The sequence below is a fragment of the Excalfactoria chinensis genome, chromosome 7 (genome assembly GCF_039878825.1).
Source record: "Excalfactoria chinensis isolate bCotChi1 chromosome 7, bCotChi1.hap2, whole genome shotgun sequence".
NCBI lineage: Eukaryota > Metazoa > Chordata > Aves > Galliformes > Phasianidae > Excalfactoria > Excalfactoria chinensis.
The window spans coordinates 3303403-3327500 of NC_092831.1; the positions used below are offsets into that span (position 1 = coordinate 3303403).

The window sequence follows — 24098 nt, forward strand, 5'->3', positions numbered from 1 at the left end:
AAGGAGAGCATTTCATAGCTAAGTACACGAAAACTGGTTAATGACAATTTCAGTTGATAATACTCACAGGGTGATCAAGAATAATGGCCTATTTACAGTGTACTCGATTTAAGAAGAGACAAATAGTGAATATGGAAAGAACAGCGAAAGAGAAACATCTTGGATACGCAGTAGTAAAACTGTCCTTCAGTGGTACAGGTTTGAAAAAAGAAGCTTCCATGTCTTCGGAGGGATTAAGTTTCAGTCTGTGTTGGCAGTGCTGTTGTATTAGTGCAGTCAGTTACGACAAATTCATCCTGTGATGATGGTTGATACAGAGCATCCCTTTCTATCTCCCACTAAAAATAAGCTGCCGCTGATGCTTCAGCAGCTCTGTGAACTCTGCTGGCATATTTTGTACCTGTAGGTTTCATTTCAGATCTTATTATGAGCTGGAGGTGTCTCTGAAAGCACTGCACGTAACTTGTCATGCATGTTCAGTGGAGTATGTACCTCAGCTTCCGTGGTGCCCTACCTTCATATCCTTATGTCTGCAGCAATGGTTTTGTTCAAGGCACAAACTCAATGCCCTAAGAGCCTACAGAGCCAAAACTCATCCATGACTCCCAGCTACACCGGCTGCTCTTGTTTGAAAATGTATGTGCTTTCCTTTTTGAAAGCAGAGAAGGAAATGATGGAAACCAGCCACGGATGACATAGTGATGACATAGCAGAGCAGTTGGAGGTGGAACAGGCTATAGCAATCATTTGGCTCCTTCTAGTTCCTATTGCGGATTGTGACCGTGTCCACAGAAAGCGGTTTTTTCTCAAGAATCCAGTTAAGTCCTGAAGGAAATCAGGGTTGTTTTTAGCCAGAAAACACATACTGAAATGTCATTGTAGAACCTGTGCCAGGTGAATTGTATGGTGCCTCATTAAGTCTAGTGACACCTCAGTGAGTTGGTCCTGCTCGTTACAGAGACCTAATGGCTGCGTATAATCTGAGGTGAGCAGTGCACATGCCACACAAGTTTATAAAGTCAGTGACTGCAGACATAGCTCGTGTCCATTTTCCTTGTTAAATTTGCTAAAACATTTAAAATCATTTTCAACTATTTTGTGTTCATTAGGAGCCCGATACAGTCAAGCCAGAATGTGTTTTTAAAAGCAGCTTTACTGAATTCAGCTGAATTTCCAACTCTGATGTCTTGTGGTAAAAAAAAAAAAAAGCAATGCCAGAAACATAAAGTACTCGAAGGAAAAATGTTCTATTAATATCCCGTCTTAATCTCATAAACTGTTCTGGAAATAAGCTTCAAAATAAAAGAGAAAAACGAATCCCTTTTTGTGAGAACAACTTTAAACAATCTGTTTTTCCTGTTTTGTAGCGTGTGTGTGTGATGTTTGATGAACGTTTCCTCAGTTATGAAAGAAACTGCATGGCGAGAGGAGCGCTGCCTTGTTTTTATACTCGGGGAGCACTGCATGATGTTAGATGAACGCAGCCCTTCTGCACAAAACTTGTTTCGAAACTGCTTTGGTTCCTTCTGAGAATATGAGGCAAAGGGAAAGCTATGCCGCTTCCCGAGCTCCCAAGAACATCTCAAATAAGCTGTAAAATTAAATGCTGCGTATTCCAATATGATTATTTTCTTGGCTGAGGATATCGGCTGCTTAAGGCCAGGAGTAGAGATGCCCCAAGTGGAGCTGCGTGAGTCGAAGGAATTCAGATTTGTTCCTTCGAGGAGCAACAGATTATTGGCTTTACTGCAGCGAAATGGAAGCAGCAGCCACCTCCGCGAGCCAGCAGCTGGGGAGGAAGGTGAGAAGTGACTGCAGAAATGGGCACCGATGGGAGCTTTACCAGTACTGGGTGAGTGCAAAGCGTGGCTGTAGAGAAACGTTGGCTGCAAGTTGTAAAATCCGAATTGACAGAAGAGAAAGGGTTAAAAAGGATGAATATCTTTGCACCTTAATGGGAGAACTATTTCTGTAATGGTATCAAAGATAAACCAGTGTATTATGAACACTAAATGATAAAGGGTGATAATATGCCATTCTTGAGACTTCTTGGCTCTTACCTAACACATCAGAAAGTGATTGTTGAATTTTAAATAGCCATACAAATGGATGACATAGAAATTTAACTTTGCTTTGACCTTATTCTAATTCACAAGATGACTGCAAAATGACTTTGTTACATCTGAATGTATGCTGGATGCTAAATCACTCCAGAGTATAAAATCTTTGTTTTGGCATAATGTTGATGCATAAACATTTGTACCCCATACTAACCCTATAAACATCACAATCCATCAGTACAATTACAAAAAAGATTGTTTGTTTTCACACTTAAAGCAGACATGAAATAGAGTGTCCTTAACTTAATCACCACCTTGATTTACCACATTTGCATATATTTGCATATTAATTGGACTACAGATTAAAATTGGTTTTGTAATTTTAATTAAGTGTCCACAAAGGTAAATGATTAGAACTGTTTAAAATACATTCTGACATAAATAGCAGTAAAAGCTTTTGTGATGATGTTTTTGTGGAATTACATTCAGAAAGTGGCCTTTTTATGATAGTAATTTTAATCTTAAATAGAATTATACAGTCAAACAGAACTGTGGATTCATAATCATTTTTTCAAGATTCATTTAATATTTTGCTGATTTGCAGCACTTGATGAAAATGTACTGTAGGTTTAGTTGATCACCAAATTGGGCTGCGGAGCTGATAAAGTGAGGGTTTGAACCCTCAGTCTTTATATTTGCTGTACGTATTTCAAACGTATTATGGATACATATGTAGACGAGGACTTTATTTTTTTCAAGTGTGGGACATAAAAGCTGTCGGTAATGGATGATCTGTGCTTTTAAGATGTAATCTCCTCCACTGACCATCTTCCTTCAGTCTAGCTCGTGGAACGTGGGTCGTTTTAAAAGGCTTTTCAATAAATCACTGCAGGTAATAGAGGAATCATTCTTTATGTTGTCAAGGGAGAACCAGTACGGTAGGTAAGGATGTGCTGTCAGTCATACCGCCCTGAACTGAGGGGATGCTGATAGTTGGACCTCTTCCATCATGGCCCAGTCTATGCTTGTCCTGAGCACGTAGAGAAGACCAGTCATGACAGTTAGACTGGATTGTTAAGAGTGATTCTTGCCGTCTTAGTGAATTTAAAAGTGTGGGTTTTGTTTCCATTCAGTCACTTTTTTCACTTGGTGAACAGGAGGCATTCGTTAGGCATTAGATTGTTTTCTTTTACTGAAGCAAATAGGCAGCTTTCACAATATTTCGCAATATCGCTGTGTTGCTTTATGTATCAGAGATAATAAAATAGCTGTTGTTTTCAGTTTGAGAGCAGGTTTGGTGAGCTTGACGTTAGAGGAAATTGATGAATTCTAATAAAAACTTAGTGCAGTGTGCTAACTTCTACTGACTTGTAAGCAGAGGCACAGGTTGGTGTGAATTCAGTGATGAACTCATACTATAGGCTTTGCTAATTTTCATCAGAGTTCTGAGATGCTTTTAAGACTCGCGCTAAGTTCATCTGGTTCTTTATGTCCTGCATACAAACCTCGGCCATTTATTACCTCCCTGTCTCCTCAGCGTACATTAGCAAAAAGAAGTTGAGAAGCAGTATAGTTATATCTTGTCATGCTTCATTGATTTGGAATACATTTTTTTGTTAATGGCATATTTAATATTTAGTTTTCCTCCTGTCCGTGGTAGTGCTTTTCAAGTAAGAGTAATAAGACTTTTGGAGCACATGTGCTTGTCCAGTTGACTTGACATCATCTTCCGTGCTGCAGTTAAACTCCTCTTGGAGCAGAAAGCAGTGATTGCAAGCCAGAACCAGTGGGCTAATTGCATACCTGAACACAGAGAGTTATATGTGCATTAAAGTACAAATTATTTCTCAAATTGACACTATTTAGTGTCTGTTAAATATTCCTGTTATTGCTGATGTGCTTTCAGACCTCTATTTATATAGGGACTGGTTGTAGTGTCACACTGATTTTGGTTCCTCATCTTGAGAGCATTACAAAACTCATTATAAAAGCCAGATCCGAGGCACAGTCGATGAGTGAATTCCTCGTGTTAAGACTCAGGCTGGGTCTTAATTGAAGCTGTGGTGTGAGTGAATACTGCTGGTAGATTTAATCTGGGTAGGACTTGAGATAATATTAGTGCAAAAAGCAAAGTAACCGGGTTAGTTGTTGGAGGAGGCATCGAGGAACAAATGTGCCAGACCATTACCATTCTTAAATGGGCATGTAAGCTGGATGTCTCATTAGGTTAAATTGTTATGGATGTCCACTCATCTGTGGAAAAGATGTTTTTATCCCAGTCAGAGTACTGCCTTCCTTCTCTAATGCGTCTCACCAACAGTCTTCATACTTGTGTCACCTGAGGATCAGAAAGCTAAAATACGCATCATCTGCAACTATTTTGGGGAGATTGTTTGAAAGCTGAACCCAGCTTTCAATCCAGCTCCATTACCACTGTAATTGTGTTAGGGAAACTCAATCATCCCAGAGTTTGGTGAGCTAACTTTGAAGTGGCTGGTATCAAATAGTATAAAGATCTGCCTGCATTTTTAAAAAGCACCATTGTCTTTAATGACATTTCAACTTCTGAGTCACTTGTGAGCCTGAAACTTAGGCTGGTTTCTTAGTTCTGTGGAGGTATGCATTGGGCTGGCTTCTGTTCGGACACTTGATTCCCCATCATGTTTTTGAAGAATAAAGGCATTAGAAAATGCATTTTATGAGAAGTTTGGCTTTTAAGGCAGAATAATTCTTTAGAAAGCAGACTGGCTTCTTGCCTGAAAGATTTATCTTCCCCTGTACTTGTCTTTTGAGCCCAGTAAAAGCTAAAAAGCGTTGAGAACTTCTGCTGAAGGTGCCTCTAACACCTTACCCACTTAGAGAATGAGTTGCTGCCATGTTAGCTCGTTTCCCTCTCGTTGCAGGCCAACATATGAAGCTCATCGTGTTTCTTCTCCCAGTAATTTGAGACTGTAATGCCCAGTTTGTCCTTCATTTCGCAGAATGGCACTCTGTGGCTATTGGAAAGTGCGTGTCAATATAAGAGACCAGGGAGCACAAGTTTAAGTATTCTGCTTTGGTCTTGCTGTGGTTTATTTATGTGTTCCTTTGGAATTGTGAAGGCTTTCTTCACCTATAATTGCCAGGGAACAAGCAACAGAGGCTTCACTTACCAAAAAATTCTTGGAGAGTGAAGAAACAGTCACGTTGGAAGTCTGATACTGCTGAATTAAGCATTGCATTAGGTTTTCCTGCACTAAATATAGCAATATAATAGTTTAGCAAAGAATCTTAATTTCAAAATTGATATTAAAAATATGAAATAAACTCTGATATTCATTATTTGTGGGCATCTGTAGGTAGATGTAACAAAATGATAGTTACTGGGGACTGAACATGTAACAATAGTTAATAAAGCCCCAAAAATGAAAATAGAGCACTTGCTTCAATGCAAGCATGTAGATTTAAATATGCTTTGCATCGAAATTAAGTTTGATCATCAGGTTAATTTGTTGTTGATGGTTTGATCATAAAGTCATCGTTTGGTCAAAGGGAAAAACACTGAAAGCAAAACTCTCTCTTGATTAAAGCATCTTTCAGAGTAGATGGTTTTGCATTCGGGTGATGTGTGAGTCATGTATTATTACATCCAGTTCACAGCGGTCAGTGAGGAGATGTCCATAAGAGAAGGGAAGGAGACATTTGGGTTCTCTTTCCCCTGATGAAGTACATAACTTTGGGCAGTTCTCTTCACCTCTTCTGCTTATCCTGTGTTTGAAATGGGGCTAATAAGGCTTATAATCTGTATGCTTAGTATGCAAATTGGCAAAGTAAAGCATGCTTAAAAAATTGCCAGTGAATTTGGAGAGCTATTTTTCCTATTAAATGTGTGAAAGAAGGAAGTGTCCAAACGCAGTTGTCTAATTGCACCTTTGTAAACTGTGTGGAGTGAGTATAAAAGTGGCTTCTCCGTGGAATCTCTTCAGAAAGTCTTTTTGCCATAAGAAGAATAATGGCAGCATACTCAGCAGGCTGCGGTGGGATGAGATAGCATGCTTGCAGCATTTCTTTGCAGCATAATTGCAGCATCAATGAACCATGAATTCAGCCTAATTAACATAACTGGAACCACTGCAATCATGCTGCCATTCAATTTACTTTTTGAACATTCTGGTGAAGTATCGCGCTTGTACTGTTTATTACTGAGAAGCTGTACAGAACTGTCCACTTGCTTTCTCGCTTCTGTCTTGATGTATTTTTATTATTTCAGGATAGCTGGAGAACTTCAGAAGTGGAAGATCATTGGCTCGCTGGTTCCATTACCGAATCTACAAATAATTCTGCATTACTTCCTGTAGAAAGCAATTAAACAGTTTAGTGTACTATAAAACTCAGAGTAAAATGCGCTAAAGTCTGAATTTCCAAGTTAGACACAGGTTCTGAATTGTAATAGATAACTAATGGCGAGGAATTTTGGAACTACTTTGGGCAAGGACTGCATTCCCCACATCTTAAAAGTAGCTGTTCCTGTTGCTCTTTGCAAACACTGTGCCTAGGAGAAACGTCTTTAGATAGGGAGGGATTTGGTTAATGTTGCCATTGGTTGAGCTGCAGTAGATCAGCAACAGGGCAAAATAACCAGCTCTTTTGCACCGAGAGGTCAAGGGGCCGCAAAGTAAAGCATTCATTGGAAAATAAGAGAGGTGGAACTGGGAGGCTTCCTGTGTCTGGCTTAGCCATTAGGCCAGAGGTGCTGACCATTGGCACTGAGGCCACTTGAGAGCAATGCACAGCCAGGAGCTCCTGCTGCCATTTATGAAAGAACAGTGCTTGCAAAAGGGTTGTGTTGCAGGTTCTCGGTAGGTGATGCTTTTACACCAGCATGATTTGTAATGCAGCTGTCTGGAAGCAATGAATGATGTGTCTGAGCAGCGTGTCATTTGAGGGGGTGGGCTAGCCTTCCGCGTAGCTGTTTGGCAGAAGGCATTCTTTGAAGCCTATGTTGTCTGCACCCGTTGCAGTGTGTTCTGGAAGGGCTCCTATCTCACAGGTCGGTTTGAAGACAAGCACCTTCAAACGAGAAACAGAAACCAGAAAGAAAATAATCCGAGGTGTTTTTCTCTGTTTGGAGGACTGTCTGCTTTTTCCTTGGGTTGTGTTTCAGCCCTTTTCGTTTGGCTGCTGACTCAGAGGATTCGGTATTCCTGTTGACTCTCAGAGTCAAGATTTTCATTTGTTCATTGCTTTTTTCTTTTTTTTCCCCCTGACGTTTTCAACTGAGGAAGTTAGTTGTTACACTTTTCGCTCTAAGCATCTGAGTATAAATTTAGCACTGGAGAACTGCAGACCTTTTGAAATAGCCATCCCAGTCATCTGTTGCTTCCTTCTGTGTCCCGCTGTGACCCTCAGTCAGCAGCTGAGATCATATGAAGCTCTGTTCTGTATTTCTCCTGGAGTGATGATAGAGTTTATCACTGACTTTCTGATTTTGCTTTTCTCTGTTAAGATGCTCAGTGCCTGCTGAGAGGTTGGCATTTTCTTCAGCCTCCTTTTTCTGCTTCTAATACAAAAACTGGGTGTTTGTGGGTATGTTTTTTTTTTTTCCCCCAAACCTTAGTTGTTAAGGTTCGCTTCATTTGAACATCCGATGCATGTATAACAAAATTAAACGCTGCTTCTTATCTGGTTGGATGATCAGGGGAAAGTTGAACATTTCAAGGCAGTCTTTCTGGGAAATGAAGACAGCAAAAATAATTCTACCGTTATCTGAAAATGTGGGCCCATGGAGATGGTGCTGGATGGTTCAGTGGCAGTTGAGGACAGGTCTTAGAAGGCTTTGTGCTTTGTGAGAGGGCTCACAGAAGAAAACTGCAGCAGGAAGGATCAGTGAGGGACTTTGTGGGAGAAAGTGAGCCATATAGACCCATGGTACATGAAGAGGAGCTTACAAAAGTCCGAACAGCACTGGCTGATGTCCTTGCAAATCCACTTTCTGTCACTGCTGGAAGGCTGTGGACGTTGCAGGAGGTCTGTGAAGGTGGGAGAGTTGGGAGGGGGACAACTGTAGCACCCAGAAAAGAATCAGAGGTCAGCCTAGGAAACAGGAGAGCCCATAGTGGGTTACAGTGCTTCATCAGTCAGGTAGGTAGCATTATAAAATGCTCTCTTTCTTCTGGGAACATGTTTGAAGAAGAGGTTATCTTGTCCTTGCCTGTCTCTTTAAGATTGTCCATAGAGATGTGGGTCCAGCAATTCAGTGAATTACTTTTTGAAGGAGGTAGTAAATGCACACACGTAACCTAAATTAGTGTGAGTGGCCAAACTGGCCTGCTAGCCAGTGGGGGAAGAGGTCCAAGCAAGCAGGTGGGTGAAGAAGAATGAGTGCTGCTGAGTTGTTTCTCGTTTTGAGTGAGCTGCTGGGTTGCTGATCTGGTTTGTACCTGCACTGTGATTAATATCCTGTGTATGGCTCAGAGCAGAGGGCTAGAATACCACATACGTGATTGTTGTATAACAAAGTGAAGAAATCTGGCAGTTTCACCTTCAGCAGTGACTCTGAAACCAGCTTGCAGGCTGCCGTGGCTGCAGGATGGTTTGGAAAGCTCAGTGGTGCAATTCTGGGTTTTAGGTGTCACTTAGTCACTCTTTTCTCAGAAGGCACAACAAGCATCTTAGCTGAGGCTTTCCAGTCGTACATTTATTAAAGGTAGGGTCAAGCAGGGGGCTGGCTGCTGGTGAGGAAGAGTTTGAAGGAAGTGCAGCGAATAGCTAAAGTGGTTGGTTCCTGGAAGGCCAAGCCTGTGAATCATCCCTTTGGAAATGGAGGAGGAGAAAGCAGTGCCAGTTAATTACCACAAAAAGATGATGATAAGCATCTAAACTGTGGGCAGAGATCATGGTCCTTCAGAATCTTATTCCTGATTTGAGCCCTACAGCTGCAATATGTAAACTCAGGAAGATGACTGAACATTGATACTTTAAAAGTTCAATAGTCACGCTTGTTATTGTATGCGCTTACTGAGAATTGACAGAAGAAAATGTTTTTGAGAGGAGTTTCCAAGAAGAGATCATATTTCTAGTTGAGTGTGCAGCAAAACCCGTGTGTTTGAATGGCTGTCAGATCTGGTAGAAAGAGAGAATAACTGCTCTGTGGTAACATATTGCAAAGGAAATAATCCGTCTCCTTCAGAACCACTATTTTTTATTGGTCGTAGGTGCAAATTCTAAAGCAACTCAGACCAAACGTCAGGAGTAATTTGAGCGTTTGGTATTTTAAACATAATTGCACTATTTCCACAAAGGCTGCGTTGCGTGTATTCCTGGCTGCTTTTAAACATTTATACTTTTCTGCCTTTCATACAAATTCATGAAATAAGGTCCTGGTAAATGCTGAAAATTGTAAGTTGGTTATTCTCGCTGAAGGAAATCAATCACAGAATGTTAAGGAAATGCATTTGTAGATAAATACAGACCTCTTCTGTATGTGCTGATGGAAGGTGTTTTCAGACTCCTGGTACAAAATAATTACCAATTTCACCTTTGATATCTATCACTGCTTTATTCCTACGGGGTTTTTCTTTTTAGTCAGTCATTCCTGGGCATTGAACAAGTGAAGGAATATTTTAAGGAGAAGCTGAATTTGGGGGGCTGTAGCTTAATGCAGGGGCTTAATGCTGAGCCCAGCCTTCCTGGTTCCTACTGCCTTCTTTGACCCTGTGCAGTGATTTCAATCACACAGCCCTGATTTAGGTTGATCATGTTAACACTGAGTCTTCTTTTCATCCAGAGGTCCTGTGGGCTCTCGTCTGCCTTCATGTCAAGCATTATTGAAGTCTCTGGGACTCACACGGCACCTTGTCTGTTGCCCCAGTGCCTTCCTGTGGTCCCAGTGTCTTTCTGCTATCTAGTCAGGTCCACTGCTGCCCGTGCTAAGTGATATCAGGCAGGGAACCTCAGGTACTACTCGCTGTCTGGCCACGAGGTGAGCACAGCTGTGGGACCTCACCCACCGTGCAGCCATCGTCCTGTGGTAGGGATGGACCCCGGGACACAAAGCCTTTGGCCTCAGAGCAATCTGACCCAGGGAGTTCTCTGAATATCTGGAGGTGCCCATCTCCCATTTAAACAACTGCACAGCACTTTGATTAATTTTAACGTGATTGCCTCTTAAGAGACACTGAAAACTAGTTTTAAATTGACAACCTATTTTACATAAAAGGCATGTATTGATGAAAGTAGCCTGTGACTTTTTGCTCAGTCCCATTACCCTCCTCTAATTCATATGCAGAAGATAAGATTTCCAGTGATCTCACTGTTTACCAAAACCCGACGTACTTAAAGGTTAATGTGTACTTTTTGTTACTTTCTGGTGAGAGTTTCATCTCCTGTTTTCTTCACAAAGAAAAATAAAGGCAAAGGAGGAAAGTATTTCCAGAAAGCACCTAATGGTACAGATGACCCATCAAAATTATCTGAATGCTTGTGTGAGAACTGGAAGTTTCCCTAGCGATGTTTTTGCACATGATGCTTCTGAATGTCTTATGGCCAGGTATTTTCCTGATCTTACTCAGTAAGGTCTGCAATGCCAGATATTGCTGATGTTGGCAAATCTGATATTTGAGTTACCCGTTGTGCTGTTAAGCCCTTCTGCAACGTGCTGAGCGTTCTTAGCCCACCTTTTTATCTAGCATGGTAGGAAAATGATCATGAGTTCACACGATGCTTTCTGTATGCTCAGGAAGAGCATAACAAAATGAACGTGCAATGTGAGTGAAGTATAAGGGAACTTTTGATTTGGAGAGGAAAGGAAAAAGGTTCTGGGTGGTGTATGAAAAGATGTGCAAGGTGCAATGCTGATATTTGTACAGAAAGGTTTCTGAGAACCAAAGGTAATGCAGCAGCATAGCAAAAACAAAATGTTAGGGGTGTTCACACTTCTTATTCACGCGAGTAGTGGTAGAACGCCTCTTGGATTTGTCTTACAGTCCATATGTACATGATCATACGCTCTGCAGATGAGGGCCAGTTAGAGTAGAATAGTTGATTATCCTCAAACTGAAGATGGTATTTTTTCCAGAAGTCGGTTCTATAAACAACTTGCTTATTTTAAGAATTCAGACAAATGATCCAAAATTAAAGCTTGATTGATGCTAAAGAAGCAGAAACATTGCTTGTTCAGAATTGTAGTGAGAAGGCCAACCTCCAGTTTGAAAGGCATTCTATAATGTCGTAGTGGGTATTAATGATACATTTTAGTGAGTTAGAGCTATGTACATATTTTATATGAGCTTTATTTATAAAATAAAAATCTCTAGATGCTTTTTGTACTTAAGGGTCATGGTTATGACACGTTTGATATGGAACACAAGGGTTAGAAAGCTGAAGTTAAAATCTGTATCTCGAGTCCACTTTGGCATGTGTCAAAGAGGGTAGGGTTCTCTCTAAGTGGAGGATGGTAGAACTTGAAAGCCCAGCTCTTTGCTGGGTCCGAGATTAAATCTCAATGCAAGGAAAAAGCAACAAAGGTCTCCAGAATATCTGAAATCTGCAAATACTTCCTGTATTTAACCTACACTTTCGTTGCGTGACTGTAAAGAACAGCAAATCTTTGTTCTTTCCTCCTCAGTTCCCAGTCAATCACTTCAGAGACATAGGAAAAAAGTTATCAGCCTTCCTACAGTTTCCATCTACCCCTTCTGTCAACTGTGAGTACATCAAAACTATGAGCTTGCATCCACTCATAAAGATTTTTAAAAACTTCTTTGTATGTATGTTATGTATGTGTAACATATAGGTGAATGTAAGCATAGTTCACCCATACCAAGGTCCTTTATTGCTTTAAAGTGTAGCTGATATACTATGCTTGGTAAGAGGAACTTGCTGTTGGGTTCAGGTGGGAATTAGGTCTGCTTTAGATGGAGAAACAACAGACGCTTCTCTTGGTAGGAGCCTGGAGTGCTTCAGGAAATCCTTCAGGTCCATCCATTTGTGAAAACTTTTAGGGCTGTTTTTGGTGCCTGCAAAAGAATGCTTCAGATGCACCTCTCATATCCTTTGGGCTTGATAGGAAGGTGCTGGTTTAGCAGCATCAAGGTATTCTGGTGGTCTTGTGCACCAAGGAGCATGGCTGTAGATTCATATATCTCGAATGCGGAAGACTGTAGTCTGCCTCACTTAGAGCTGGAAGTATGGCATGAAAAATGGTTCAGAGCTTCTTTCAGCTCCGCTCGTGGTAATTTGAATCTGAAATCAATTAATGGAGTAGTCCTGCTTACAGCTCATCAGCTGCAGAGGTGTTATTAAAGAACTGGCGTCCCTTTTCACTAGGAGCACCTGTATCCTAAAGCCACGTTGTGATTGTTCAGAGGCGCAGGATGAGACTTCTGTGTCTGAAAACAGAATAGAAAGCAAAAATGTGTGGAACATTCCAATCATTGCGCTTATTCTTAATTTCATCTCAACAAGGTTACTCTTTTGGAAAACCATCGCAAAAGCAATCCACTCTTTTCAGTTAAAAGCCATTCATACAGTGACAAACCGCTGTTCTTCCATTTATATCTGTATTCATCCATTTAAACTGTAAAGATTTCCAGCTTACTTCTTGGATTTATAGCCAGCTGGCTGCTATGTGTAATACGAACGTATTCTGACTGTGCATGAAACATTTTGTCTCATTTAACCCATAATTGTAACGCTCACTTTAAGCCACAGCTCACCTGCATGTGTTTAGCATTCACTGTGCAAGTTCCCGGAATCGTGGTTTGCTATCTCTTGGTGTGTGCGCAATCTACTGCTATTAGAGAAAAGTTAAGGAAAAAAAAAAAAAAAGACAAAAAAAAAATCTGCTGGCACCGAGTTGGATAAAATGAATATGTTCAAGATGGTGGGCCATAACCGAGCCAGCTCTTGTGGGATCGGTGCCCACTTTTTGGCATTTACAATAAACTTTGGAACAACTTTGTAACATGAATGTTTTAATAGCAACTGGGAATGGGAGGGGGGGGAGGGAAAGGCAAGGAAGAAGGACATATGCCCTCTTTTTTTTATTTATTTTTATCTTTAAATGACTGCTAGATTACTGATTGTTCCAAACGCAGTCCAAAAAGCTGTACCTGTTTGTTAGCAGATTTCGATGCTCACTCTGGGTTAAGGGAATTCACTTGAAGTGATATTCTGAATTACCGTAAGTTAAACTGAAACATCAATGAGAAACTTACACTCAACAAAAGGCTTAATATTTGTTACTGTACTTCGACACGGTAAGAAATACAGTATATAGTTATTTTTTCTTTGCGTAATGTCAGTGGGTTCTAAGAGGGGCAATAGAACTATTAATTAATAGCACTAGTCCTGGATAATATCACAGTAAGCAATACAAAATCTTCAAGCACGTTTGTTCTTGCCAGCTATCAAGAGGAACCTTTACATATTTTAAAGGCCCATTAGGTTTGTTTACATACTCAATTGAAGCTGGTATGCTTTGCTTTCAGTGGAGCTGCCACTGGCAGGGACTGCACCGAGCTTCTGTATTTGAATTTCCTGCCTGCTGCATGCGGTCTCTAATACACTGTCACCAGTACAGGGCAGCTTTGTCTCCCACTGACAGCACATTGGACTCAAAACAGTGTAGTTCCCAAACCTGGGGATTTTGGGGGTTGCTGTCATTAAAAGAAAGAAAGAAAATAACTGGAAATACGTATATCAGAAGCAATTTTCCACAGCGAAAAAGGTGGTCAGGGAATCAAAACAGTGCCTTCAGGTATATTTTCCAACTGAACAACAAAAATGTGCTGTGCTTTAAATTGCACTAGCAATCTGGAAAGGATTTTCTGACTGGAGTTATGTTAAGTGTTAATAGTGAAACCTGGGTACTTTTTCCTTTGATCTCTCCTCTAGCTCATATAGAATAATAGGATCAAAATAAAAGGCCATTTATACGAACACCTTGTTCTTTTGATGTTAGCAGAAAAAATTCTGTCTGCAACTACAACTTAGCAGCCAGTGCATCTGCTTCTATTAGTTGGGCCTTCTAATTTGCCATGACTTGTAAGAAAAGGTATCTCGATCATTTTTTTTGTGTGTAGTTCATGAACTTAGATATGATTTTTCTCCTAAGTGTCTTTAATTACATTTGCAGAAGATCTAAAAATAAGGTAAGCAGGGCCAGTAAATGAGTGGCTGATACGTGTTTGTATGCTGCTGCCTTTCAAGATCTGATATAGTTTGTTCCTTGACCACTGGGGCAACTACATTCAATGGGATGGCACCGACTAAGAGAGACTGTAAAAAGGAGTGAGTTATAATTGGAGCAGTTGAGGTGAAGATAGGTGCTGGATTTCAGAACCCGGCTTTCTCCATCCGCATTTTCCATTTCTGATGTCTGAGGTGGGAACCAAACCTTTGTCTTCATTGCCCACCTTTACAGGAGAGACTGTAGAAGTGTTGTAGCTGGTAGCTGATAATTATAGGTCTGCTTTGCTATTATGCAAAGATCTACAAGACAGATAACCTACAGATCAGCATGAATAACTCTTAGTTAATTGTTCCCCAGGGTTGATCGGTGGTGTTTCTTTAGGAGTCATTATTGTGAGCACTTATTTAAAGCGAAGCTACTTCTTTCAAATCCCTTAATAAGATTGTTCTCCACCATAGGCCTTGAGTGCGCAGAAACAGCTGAGTTGTGTTTATTGTGATGATTGATGGCGTCTCATTGCGGTCCCAGCTTCAGTTGTAACCTCCAAGAGTGGATGAGATGGGCATGAAGTTCTGTGCCAAGTGAAAGCAAATAAACTGAAGTCCTGCATTTCACCAGTGTCATAATTGCTGCTGTCCAGGAAGAGGGATTAGTGTGTGTGGACACAAGCTAGAAGAGACCCAGCAGCCAAGCAATATCTTGGGTGTCGAATGTCTCTCTAAGGCCTTGCATTCCACTGTAATTTATATTTAGCTATTAAGCTTATTAGATAGAAGCAGTCAGCTCGTTGTACGCCGTTTGTGAGGGAAACCTCTATGTAAGTGCTGGGTAAGTGCTTAGGCTCTCACTGTCACTGCAGTTGATGTTGCCACACGTGAGCTGTGACAAAGTTTGCTGCTCTGTCAAAAAGCCAGCTCTTCATCTTAGTGGAACACAAGTCTCTGTTCATCTCAGCAGTTCTCATTTCACATGTCTGCACACTGTACGAGGTCCCAGAATTCTATGCTTCCAGACCAGACTTTTGCATCAATTAAAGGAGCGATGTGGGACTCTTTGGAGAAGTAGTCAAAGTAAAAGAATTACAGAGACTATTCGTTTTTCTGCTTAGAATAAAAATGTGGTTGCCCTAGTTCTGTGGTTACCATGAAACTAATCTGCTCTGTCATGAAGTTGGTGGGGTACAAGTTAATACCAGGTAGTAAAGGAATAATAATGAACTAAAACAGCAAAGGCATGGTCTTTTATGGTGAAACCAGTCTGATCCTATTGCAGTCTAAGGGCCTACTGCAAATAGTATTTGCTGGTGCCTGGATATGACAAGTTTACATATATACAAAGTCTATGGGTAAAGCCATAAAAATATACTTAGTATTTTACTCTTTTTTTTTTCCTTGAAAGTAATTTGCTATTGTTCAAACTTTCAGCTTTCACTGTTTTTGTTTCCAAAGCCCCAGAAGGAAGAGAAAATAACAAAAGTCCGTAAAGGCAAAAGGGATATGTTCTCATTTCAGTTCACAGAATTTCCTGCCTTTAAACAATACAAATATATGCCCTTAGGTTTATAACATGCTGGTAGGATACTGCATCCTTGAAGCAGATCTAATTAAAGGCAAGTCTGCTATAGGAACAGGGAGTTTCACCAGCAAGCCCCATATATCTCAGTGAGAATTGACCAGGCTTTAACCATGTTGCAAAGCCTTACAAAATCCTTAAGTGTTGACTCCTGTAAGTGAATAAGTGTTAAAAAATAGCAAATAAATGCTAAGCTGTGCTGAACACAACTAAAATCTAATGCTTAATAATTGTGCCCTGTGTGAAATAACTACGAAACAAAACTCTGAAATGTATTCACGAGCAGAATAGACATGTACATTCACTGTGTAAAACCCTTTAAAGTACATTGCTTCCCTTAATTGCAATGATATTCCAGAGCCAGAAGGCATTGATTTCTGACACTCAGTACTGAAGGACCCGTGGAGCATGGACTCAGCTGGCATTCGTTGTGAGTAGAAGGAGCATGGCAGGTAGGGGGACCACCATCCAATATGGTGGCTTGGGTATTGAATTCTTTGCCTTAATTAAGTTCTTCTATTTTGGTTTTCTCATTTGCCATGGAATTCTTATGTACCAGCCTTTCTTCCACCATGCACCTTTCTCAGTAGAGACCTGGGAGTACCATTCTGTGAGCACTCATTTCCACGATCACTTGAGGTGTCTCCACATGCACAGTTTTTAGGGTTGTAGATGTAAGGTGTTGGGTTGAACTGTTGGGGTTGAGCTCACTGCATCTCCATAGGCTTATTTTTTTAATGCAGTAATATTCACGCTCATCCGTGTTGATATTGTCCTGACTTAAGCTTCAGTTCTGGTACAGCAAAGGTGTAAAAATATCTCATACAGTAACACGTTTTCAAGTGGAGTCCTTGTATTGGTGAATGGTCCTCATGGCCAGAGGGAAAATGGGCTGGACCTTATGATTTAAATGTCCTGTGGATGGGGGAGCTGTGCAACAGTCTTGTGTTTTTCTTATCACATGAACGTACTCCTAACAAAATGTGGTTTAGATTTTTATGTGCAGAAAATTATTATTTTTAATTAATTTCTTCAGCATTTCAGATAAAGTTTACTTCGGCTCAACCTCCCAGTGCAAGTGGGCTTCGTTGATTATTTGCTTCGTGGGGTACCTGAGAAAGTGTTAAATAATTAAGGTGAAATATGTGTTCATAGAGTCATAGTGCTTTCCTGAGCAATGCACACAAGCTTGCATTTGGGCATTTGAGTGAATGATCAAAACCAGATGTGAGCAAGTGGAACATTTTACATAAATTTATTAAAATCATTATTTACCTGTAAGTTATAAGAAGGGCTTAGTTGCATGAGTTTGTTGCCAATATGTTCTGCCAATAATCTGCCAAAAAGCAGCTTGCTGGCAAAATCACTGAAATGGTTAGCTTATGCTTGCACAGAACATTACAACCCTGAGTCAAATGAAAACCTACTATAAACGAACTCTTTGATGCTGGATTCGCTGGAATATGTTATTGATATATGCTCTACAGTTTATATAGATTATGTATACTGTGCAAGAAGTATAGGTATCTATTATGCATAACTTGATATGTAATCATTCAGGACACTTATTGTTTTCAGTATTTGCCGTGAATAAGATCACACAGTGACTGGTTTTAAAAGAGAGACTCTTCATGTGCAACCCAAAGCAGCGGAATGCTATTCGTTCAATTAATACAGAACGGCTATTGAAAATGTAAAATATCTGACATCTATACAGAGTAATTTTAAAGGCAACTTTTCTTTTAGGAACAGTTTACACATTACATAAACTCATATTTTTCATCCAAGTATCATTTCGAGAATAGCAAGCTTAAATATTGGAGGCCATAGGGAAACATAATATTACGATAATGTTCTTTGGTGCGGTTTGGAAGGTTTTAGGAAACATTTGGAAGTATTTTTCTCATAAAGTCACTTAACTATTGAAGTGTTATGATAGCACTCCCTTCTGCATTGCGTGTGTTGCAAAACAGCCTGGTTAAAGGGGACAGCCATTCTATATATCCTGATTAGAAGGATTTCCACAAAGCAGGAAATTATATGCTGCAGGATCCTGGCATTAGTTTTAATTAAAAAGAGAAAAGAAAAAAAGAAAAGAGTAGATGATTTAAGGTGTGATGCAAGTTTTCAAATACTAATTCCCAATTCAGTTTAGCAAGATGTGATGCTGTTATTGTTTGGAGTTACATGTGAAATTTGCATTTGCTAAATAAGAGCTTGAGCCGTGCTGGGTTTTTTTTTTTAAGTAAGCAGTAATAAACATGACCAATCCTTTAGGATCCTAAAGAACCTTAAAAACCTTGTAATTCTCAGAAGCTTAACCTTTCTTTCCATAGTGTAATTCATTCGTTTGAACTTTTATGGAAGCAGAACTTAAGCTCGGAATTTCTGAATTTATCCGTTGTTACCAAGATGAATCTTGCAGCTCCAAAAATGGATCTGTTCCTTTGCAGTGCTGGTGTAGGAGATCTGCACAGTGGTGATGTTTAATTATGGAGAAAATGAGGGGAAAAAAAGCTCCCAATTGATGCTTGTCTTTACACCTTGCACAAAATAATGCGTAATTTGTTTTCATCTGTGTTATCAAATCTGTATTGCAGCTCATTGCCATCATTCTAAGGAATTTTGGGCTTATCACCATTTCATGTGTTGAGGCTGGTGGTCTTATGAATTACAGGTCTTACATTTTGCTTTGAAGGGTTTCGGGGAACTCAAGATGTGAATTCAGTTACTTAGGGGTAGACCTGTCTTCCTTAAAGACAGAGCGAGTTTTGCTTGGTGACATCAGTGGCTGCAGTCTCCCTTCCAGTAATAAAGTGCAGAGTAATCAACATCTGCTTGGTTTTGCTGACCTAAAGCAATTAAGACATTGTTGAAATAATTTGTCAGCAGTAAATATGTAAGAAAATGGAATGATCCCACAAACACTGGATTGGACTCGACATGCTTTTGGCTCACATGATGTATGACAAGAGTAGCAGCGCAGAGGACTCAAAACCAGGAAAGCATAGACTTTCAGGGGCTGTATTTGTTTTGGAGTCGTTTCACCTGCCTTTCTTCCTGTTTTGCATAGCTTCACTGCATGCTTATGTTTTACAAGTTGGTACCTTTCTGTGTATTTTCGGAAATATTGGTTGAAAAGCACTTCTAGTTAAAATCCAGGTCATCTTGTATGTGAGCTTTATGCTGCAGCTTGGGCTGTGGTCTTCATTTTAGGAATGCAAATGTAACACTTGGGGGAAAGTTGAAGGTTGAGTTGACCATCCTCCCTGACTTGAGGTGCAGGTATTGCAGCTTAGGGAATGAAATAATAGGAGCATAGTTGAATCCAAGTGAGACTAACCTGGGAAGAAAAATGTAAGTGCTAGCAGGGGAATTTCTTGGCAGTGTCAAATAGGAATACTAGATATTGAGGGATTTTGCTCAGGAATTACTTGGAAACATAGGTGGAAGTTAGGGTTCGAGGAATGTGAGAATTATCCTGTTTCTATTCTACTCTCCTGAGATCTCTCCTCTCCCTGCTCCAAAGGACCGCATATCCAACTTGAGCCAAAAGCAACCATATGCAGTTGCCCTGGATCCAGCCTCACTTCCCTGCGAGCAGCTCTTACATCCTACCTTCCAGGCAGGCACACCTCCAGGGCTTGTTGTGTTCAGTTGATCTCTTGCCGAAATGACAATGTTTTTGGCCGTGCCTAGATGCAAAACCTACATCTTTGGCCTTGAACGTAGACAGAAAGTTTATGGGATGCAGCCCTTAGCAACCTGGTGGAATTGGATGGGCTTTGGGTAGGAGACTGGAAGTGATTTCCTGACTCTGCTCTGTATTTCTCATGTCATGGAGAAGACAGCTAAGAGAAGATAATGACAGGGGGGAAAGAGCACTTCTCAAATATTTTAATGCTTCTGTATATTTTACTTCGCTAACAGGGAAGAGGTGCTGTTAGCACTCCAAATCTCTACATAAACCCTACTTATTCTACCCAGGAAAATGTATGTTCAGCTGTGGGAAGACGTGCTCAGCCTCAGTCCTTGTATTTTCTTTTGCTTTGCCCTTCCTAGTGCTTAATCTTGGCTCTGTTCGGTTTTCTTTCTGCTCTCTCTCATTGCTCCTAATCCGTGTCCATGCTTATAAGCCCCTAATATTTATATGGCATTATCTGTGTTAGAGATTACTGCTGACAAGTAATCTCTTCCCTCTTTTGAATGAAGAATTACAAGCATTGCTGAAGATCAGAAAGTGAAATTAGATCCCAGAAAGTATTTGACAACTTCAGTTAACCCTAATATCAAATTCCTCAAATATTGGGAATCTCCTTTCTGGCTTTTAGTTTCCAAATGTAACACAGCTCTGGGATACCTGACCACTTTCAACAGTTCTTTCTCACAGCTGAACAAAATGTGTCAGTAATCAAAAAAAAATGTCACTAAGGATGAGACTTCAAGATTTGTCACTTCATAGAATCATGGAATATCCACGGCTGGGATATTCCTGGTAATGATGGGAGCAAATTCAGCATGGGAATGGGAAAAATTCCACAAGGTAGAAAGTAAGAGAGGGCAAAAGTAGAATTTCCCAGGTACTGCGGAGCTTGTGTCTACTGTGGCAGTTATAAGGCAAATGGACTCCAGGTGCTGGTGTCCCGTCAGCTCTGTGTGAACCATGAACCTCTGTGTGGTTTTAGGTCACATAAATTCTACTGGACACGTTACAGGTAGCAAAGAGACCTTTGTGATCATGTTGATAGAAAGACTAAGGAAGTTTTCCAACAATGAGTCTGTTAAATTGTGTTTGGACACAACTGTGCATCAAAATAAACACCGCAGCTTCAAAATGCATTTGTTGGATCTCCGAGGCCTGGGGAAGGTTTTGGATCTAAATGATTGAGGCTCTTAGGGACTGCAAATGACCCTCTTGTAGTTGGCTTCTGGAGAGCAGTTTTGCTTTTGTTCTCTAAGAACACATGAATTGAGGAAGTTCTTGTTTACTTTTATCATTTTTAAACCATTTTTTTTGTTTGTTTGTTTTTCCACCACATAATTTTAAAAGAGATCCACATCACCTTCAGAACTGTCTTCAACTTTGCTTGTTATTGATGCCTTTGAGGTTCCCAGCTGGGCGGTGGTGTAGAAATCCTGTGTGCTCTTGATGATTAACACTGGCTGAGATCTATGCAGGTACCGGGTGGAGAGATGGCTCAGTCTGAAAGGTGGCAGGGAAAAATAAAAGGAAAAGAATGAATGTGAAATTGGAAGAAGAAAAGAAGAATGGCTGGAGCAAATATGCTCCGGAGAGAATGTAAACAGAAAAAAAAGTGTTAACTATACATTGCCTTTCTCCAGTATGCATTTGGGAAAGGCACATGAGCAGGTTTAGAAGACTTTGTGTTACTATTTTATTTTCAAGTCATTTATTTAAGTGTCATAAAGAACATTAGCTAGTGGCTAGGGACTACAGTATCCATTATTATTATTCCAATCATGTGGACAGGTTTATACTGGGTATGATTTACAGTGGTCTTTCTGCAGTTAAAATTGTTATATTCAGGTACAACATTTTATACACGGTTGTATTTAGTAGAATCCAAGTGGCTGAACACAGACACGTCTTCCAATCAAAGTCCAAAAAATTAATGCTTTTACATGAACGCTGGGTCTCTCAGCGAGAGCTGTTTATGGCTCTCTGCCTACATCCTTTATCATGTCTCTGTTGTTGTTAGTAAAATATACAGAACTACTTTATGCCAAAACAATGGAAGTTAATGCAGATAACTTGTTCCAAAGTTAACCATCAAATAAATCTTTTTTCTTTCTTTCTTTTTTTTTTTTTTGAACTGTTAAGTGAAATGGTGTCCTAAAACATTTTAAAATTGTCGAGATGATGGATGCTGTGTGTAATACAAGTAAATACAACAGAATTGATTGCACACATATGTCTTAAATAAAAGGGTATTAAATAGTTTATTCGGGAGAGAAATTAGTGAAGTTTTATCTAATATTACTAGAAATGGTGGAGCAGATTTATGAGGACTGAAAACTAAGGAAAAAAAAAACCTGTTCTGGTGTAGAAATGGTGCAGTGAGGGGATGATTGGCTGGGAGATTAAACAGACAATGAGACAGAACTCTTAGGTGGTCCAGCCTTTAGTGCACCAAGTAGTTCTTCTCATGGCAGTGTTTTCTCAAAGTCTGTTAGTTAAATATGATGGGATGAATCAGTACTCTTGACTCTCTTACAGGCCTGTTGGTTTAAGGGAAATCCCCTTACCTATTTTCACCTCCCCTTTTCCCCTGCAGAAATACATCCTCGCATGGGTACCAGGTAACTTAACTAAGTTTTGTGTCATCTTACAAGGATTTTACAAATGAAATAATTGAGTAAAATAAAATACATCGTGACATTATTGATGTGTCCTAGGGTTTGGATCCTTGTGACCCAACGGCTTTAGATAGTGGCAGCTTAGGCTGCCACTTACCTGTGTCAGTCCTATGAAACTTGATTCAGAGCAGGAGTCTGATAGTGGCTGGAGATATCCGTGTCTTGAGCTTAACCACCAAAAGTGAGGTGATATCTGCAGTGCTGATCTAACTTTTAAGAGCGTGTGTGTGCTTAGTAGCCAGGCACATAGGAATATAGGCAGTCATACCAAGTTGATACCTTTATGCTCTGGCTAAGGCATCGCCTCAGGAAGGTTTATAAGCAGCACGTGCAGATTTCAGTTTACAAAATATGTTTTTTTAAAATCTACTTTAAATGTTATTAGGAACAGTAGCCTATTTCAAATGCAGAAGGCCTTATTTGTAAAGATGATGAAAGGTTGGGGGTCTTGAGCATGGTGATTCACTGAGACGGGAATAGCTCAACATGGGCATATTTGGGAACTTGTCTGTTTTGTAATGTGCATCCTGGATGTGGGTGAGATGACTGAATGTAGTTGAACTGCTGGGATTGCATCTACAGAGCAGCTCTAGTAGTGAACGGCGAGCAGTGAGAAAGGTTGTGTGCTCAGTGGCTTGAAAATGCAGCTTTGTATAGATAAACAGAAAAATAATAGCCAAGGAACCCCAACCCAAATCAAAGAATACACGTTGCACAGGGTAGTCACACAGCGTGCTGACTTAAGAAAGGGGATCTAAGGATTTTTGAAGAAAAAGCACATGTAGAGTCTATGTGTGTGTGTGTGTTTGTATTTCGGTAGTAATTTCAAAAGAAGAGGACCCGCGTGTGTTCAGAGGTGTTCTGCTGCAGGTCAGGGTGATTCCAGCATTTAAGGATATTTGTTTTGACAAACAGTTCGTTCACAACTCAGAAAGGAGCTCTTGCTGTGATCGAGCAAAACTCTGAAGAACTGTGGAGGAGGTTGATAAAATGGAGCAAGTGTTCGCTTTAGTAAACAGTTCAATAAACAGGCTATAGTGTGTAAACATTTGGAAATTAAAAGGAAACAGAAAATTTAAATGTCTCTGCTTATCTGGAAGAGTCATAATCACACTGAAGGGCATGTAAGTAAATAATATTTGGGTAAATTAACTTGAGGTACAGACAGACGTTTAGAGTGAGGATCCCGTGATGGCAGCACGTGTAGTTCCCTTTATGTTAATGTTAAAGAGTTGCGTTTGAATGGATGAGCTTTGCTTGAGTGTTTCCTGAGGAAGTACCACGATTCATCCATCCCTACTTTAACTCAAATGGTGAAGTAGATCTGCGTTGTTGCATTTTACGTATTACGAAGGGAGTTCAGCTCTGTGCAAGTGCATCCTGTTGTTGGAAGGGATTTCTGTTCTTAAGTTTTGATTGCTTTCTCAAATGATCGTTACAGAAATCAGGAAAGAACAGTAGGATAAAATGCCTCCTCCATGCCACAGGAACATGTTTGGCCCATGTTATTAGACAATATATCGTCTTTCTGTATTAGCTTTCACTTAGCTGAGACTAAGGCACTTGCTGGTGTCAGCTTAGGGATAGACAAAAGTCACATTATGTCATTACACCACCGTGTTTGGCATTTATTAGCACTCTTAGCTGTAGTCTGAGCAAAAGTGCCAAGACTTCACTGGCTGAAATAACAGAAATTGCCTCTTTACTTCCCAGAGATGTTTCCTTAATTTTATTTTAGTAGAGAAGTAGTTTTGATCTCCCAGCTAATGCTGTGCTGTTAGCAGTGTTGTAGTTCAGAGACCTTTGGATCCCCAGCCAGTAAATGTTTCACAGGCACCGTATTCTCTAAGATGTACATGCAGTGTGTTACTGAGTGGAGCTGTTGCTTGGATGGATGTACGATACCAACTGGTTTT

The 24098-nt window shown here is 40.2% G+C and overlaps 1 protein-coding gene across 22 annotated transcripts in view; it reads left to right on the forward strand.

Moving 5' to 3' along the window:
• Nucleotides 1-24098, forward strand: part of GTDC1 (glycosyltransferase like domain containing 1) — a 159509-nt gene that overhangs the window by 100233 nt on the left and 35178 nt on the right. For 3 of the 22 annotated variants that reach the window (XM_072342118.1, XM_072342117.1, XM_072342119.1), the window contains one exon: nucleotides 11665-11743. The exons of 17 other annotated variants lie outside the window; for them this stretch is intronic. In XM_072342118.1, coding sequence (XP_072198219.1) covers nucleotides 11665-11743 — 79 coding nt within the window. Of the gene's footprint in view, nucleotides 1-1741; nucleotides 1853-11664; nucleotides 11744-24098 lie in introns of those variants that run through there. 2 more of the 22 variants (XM_072342121.1, XM_072342123.1) reach the window with 2 other exon arrangements.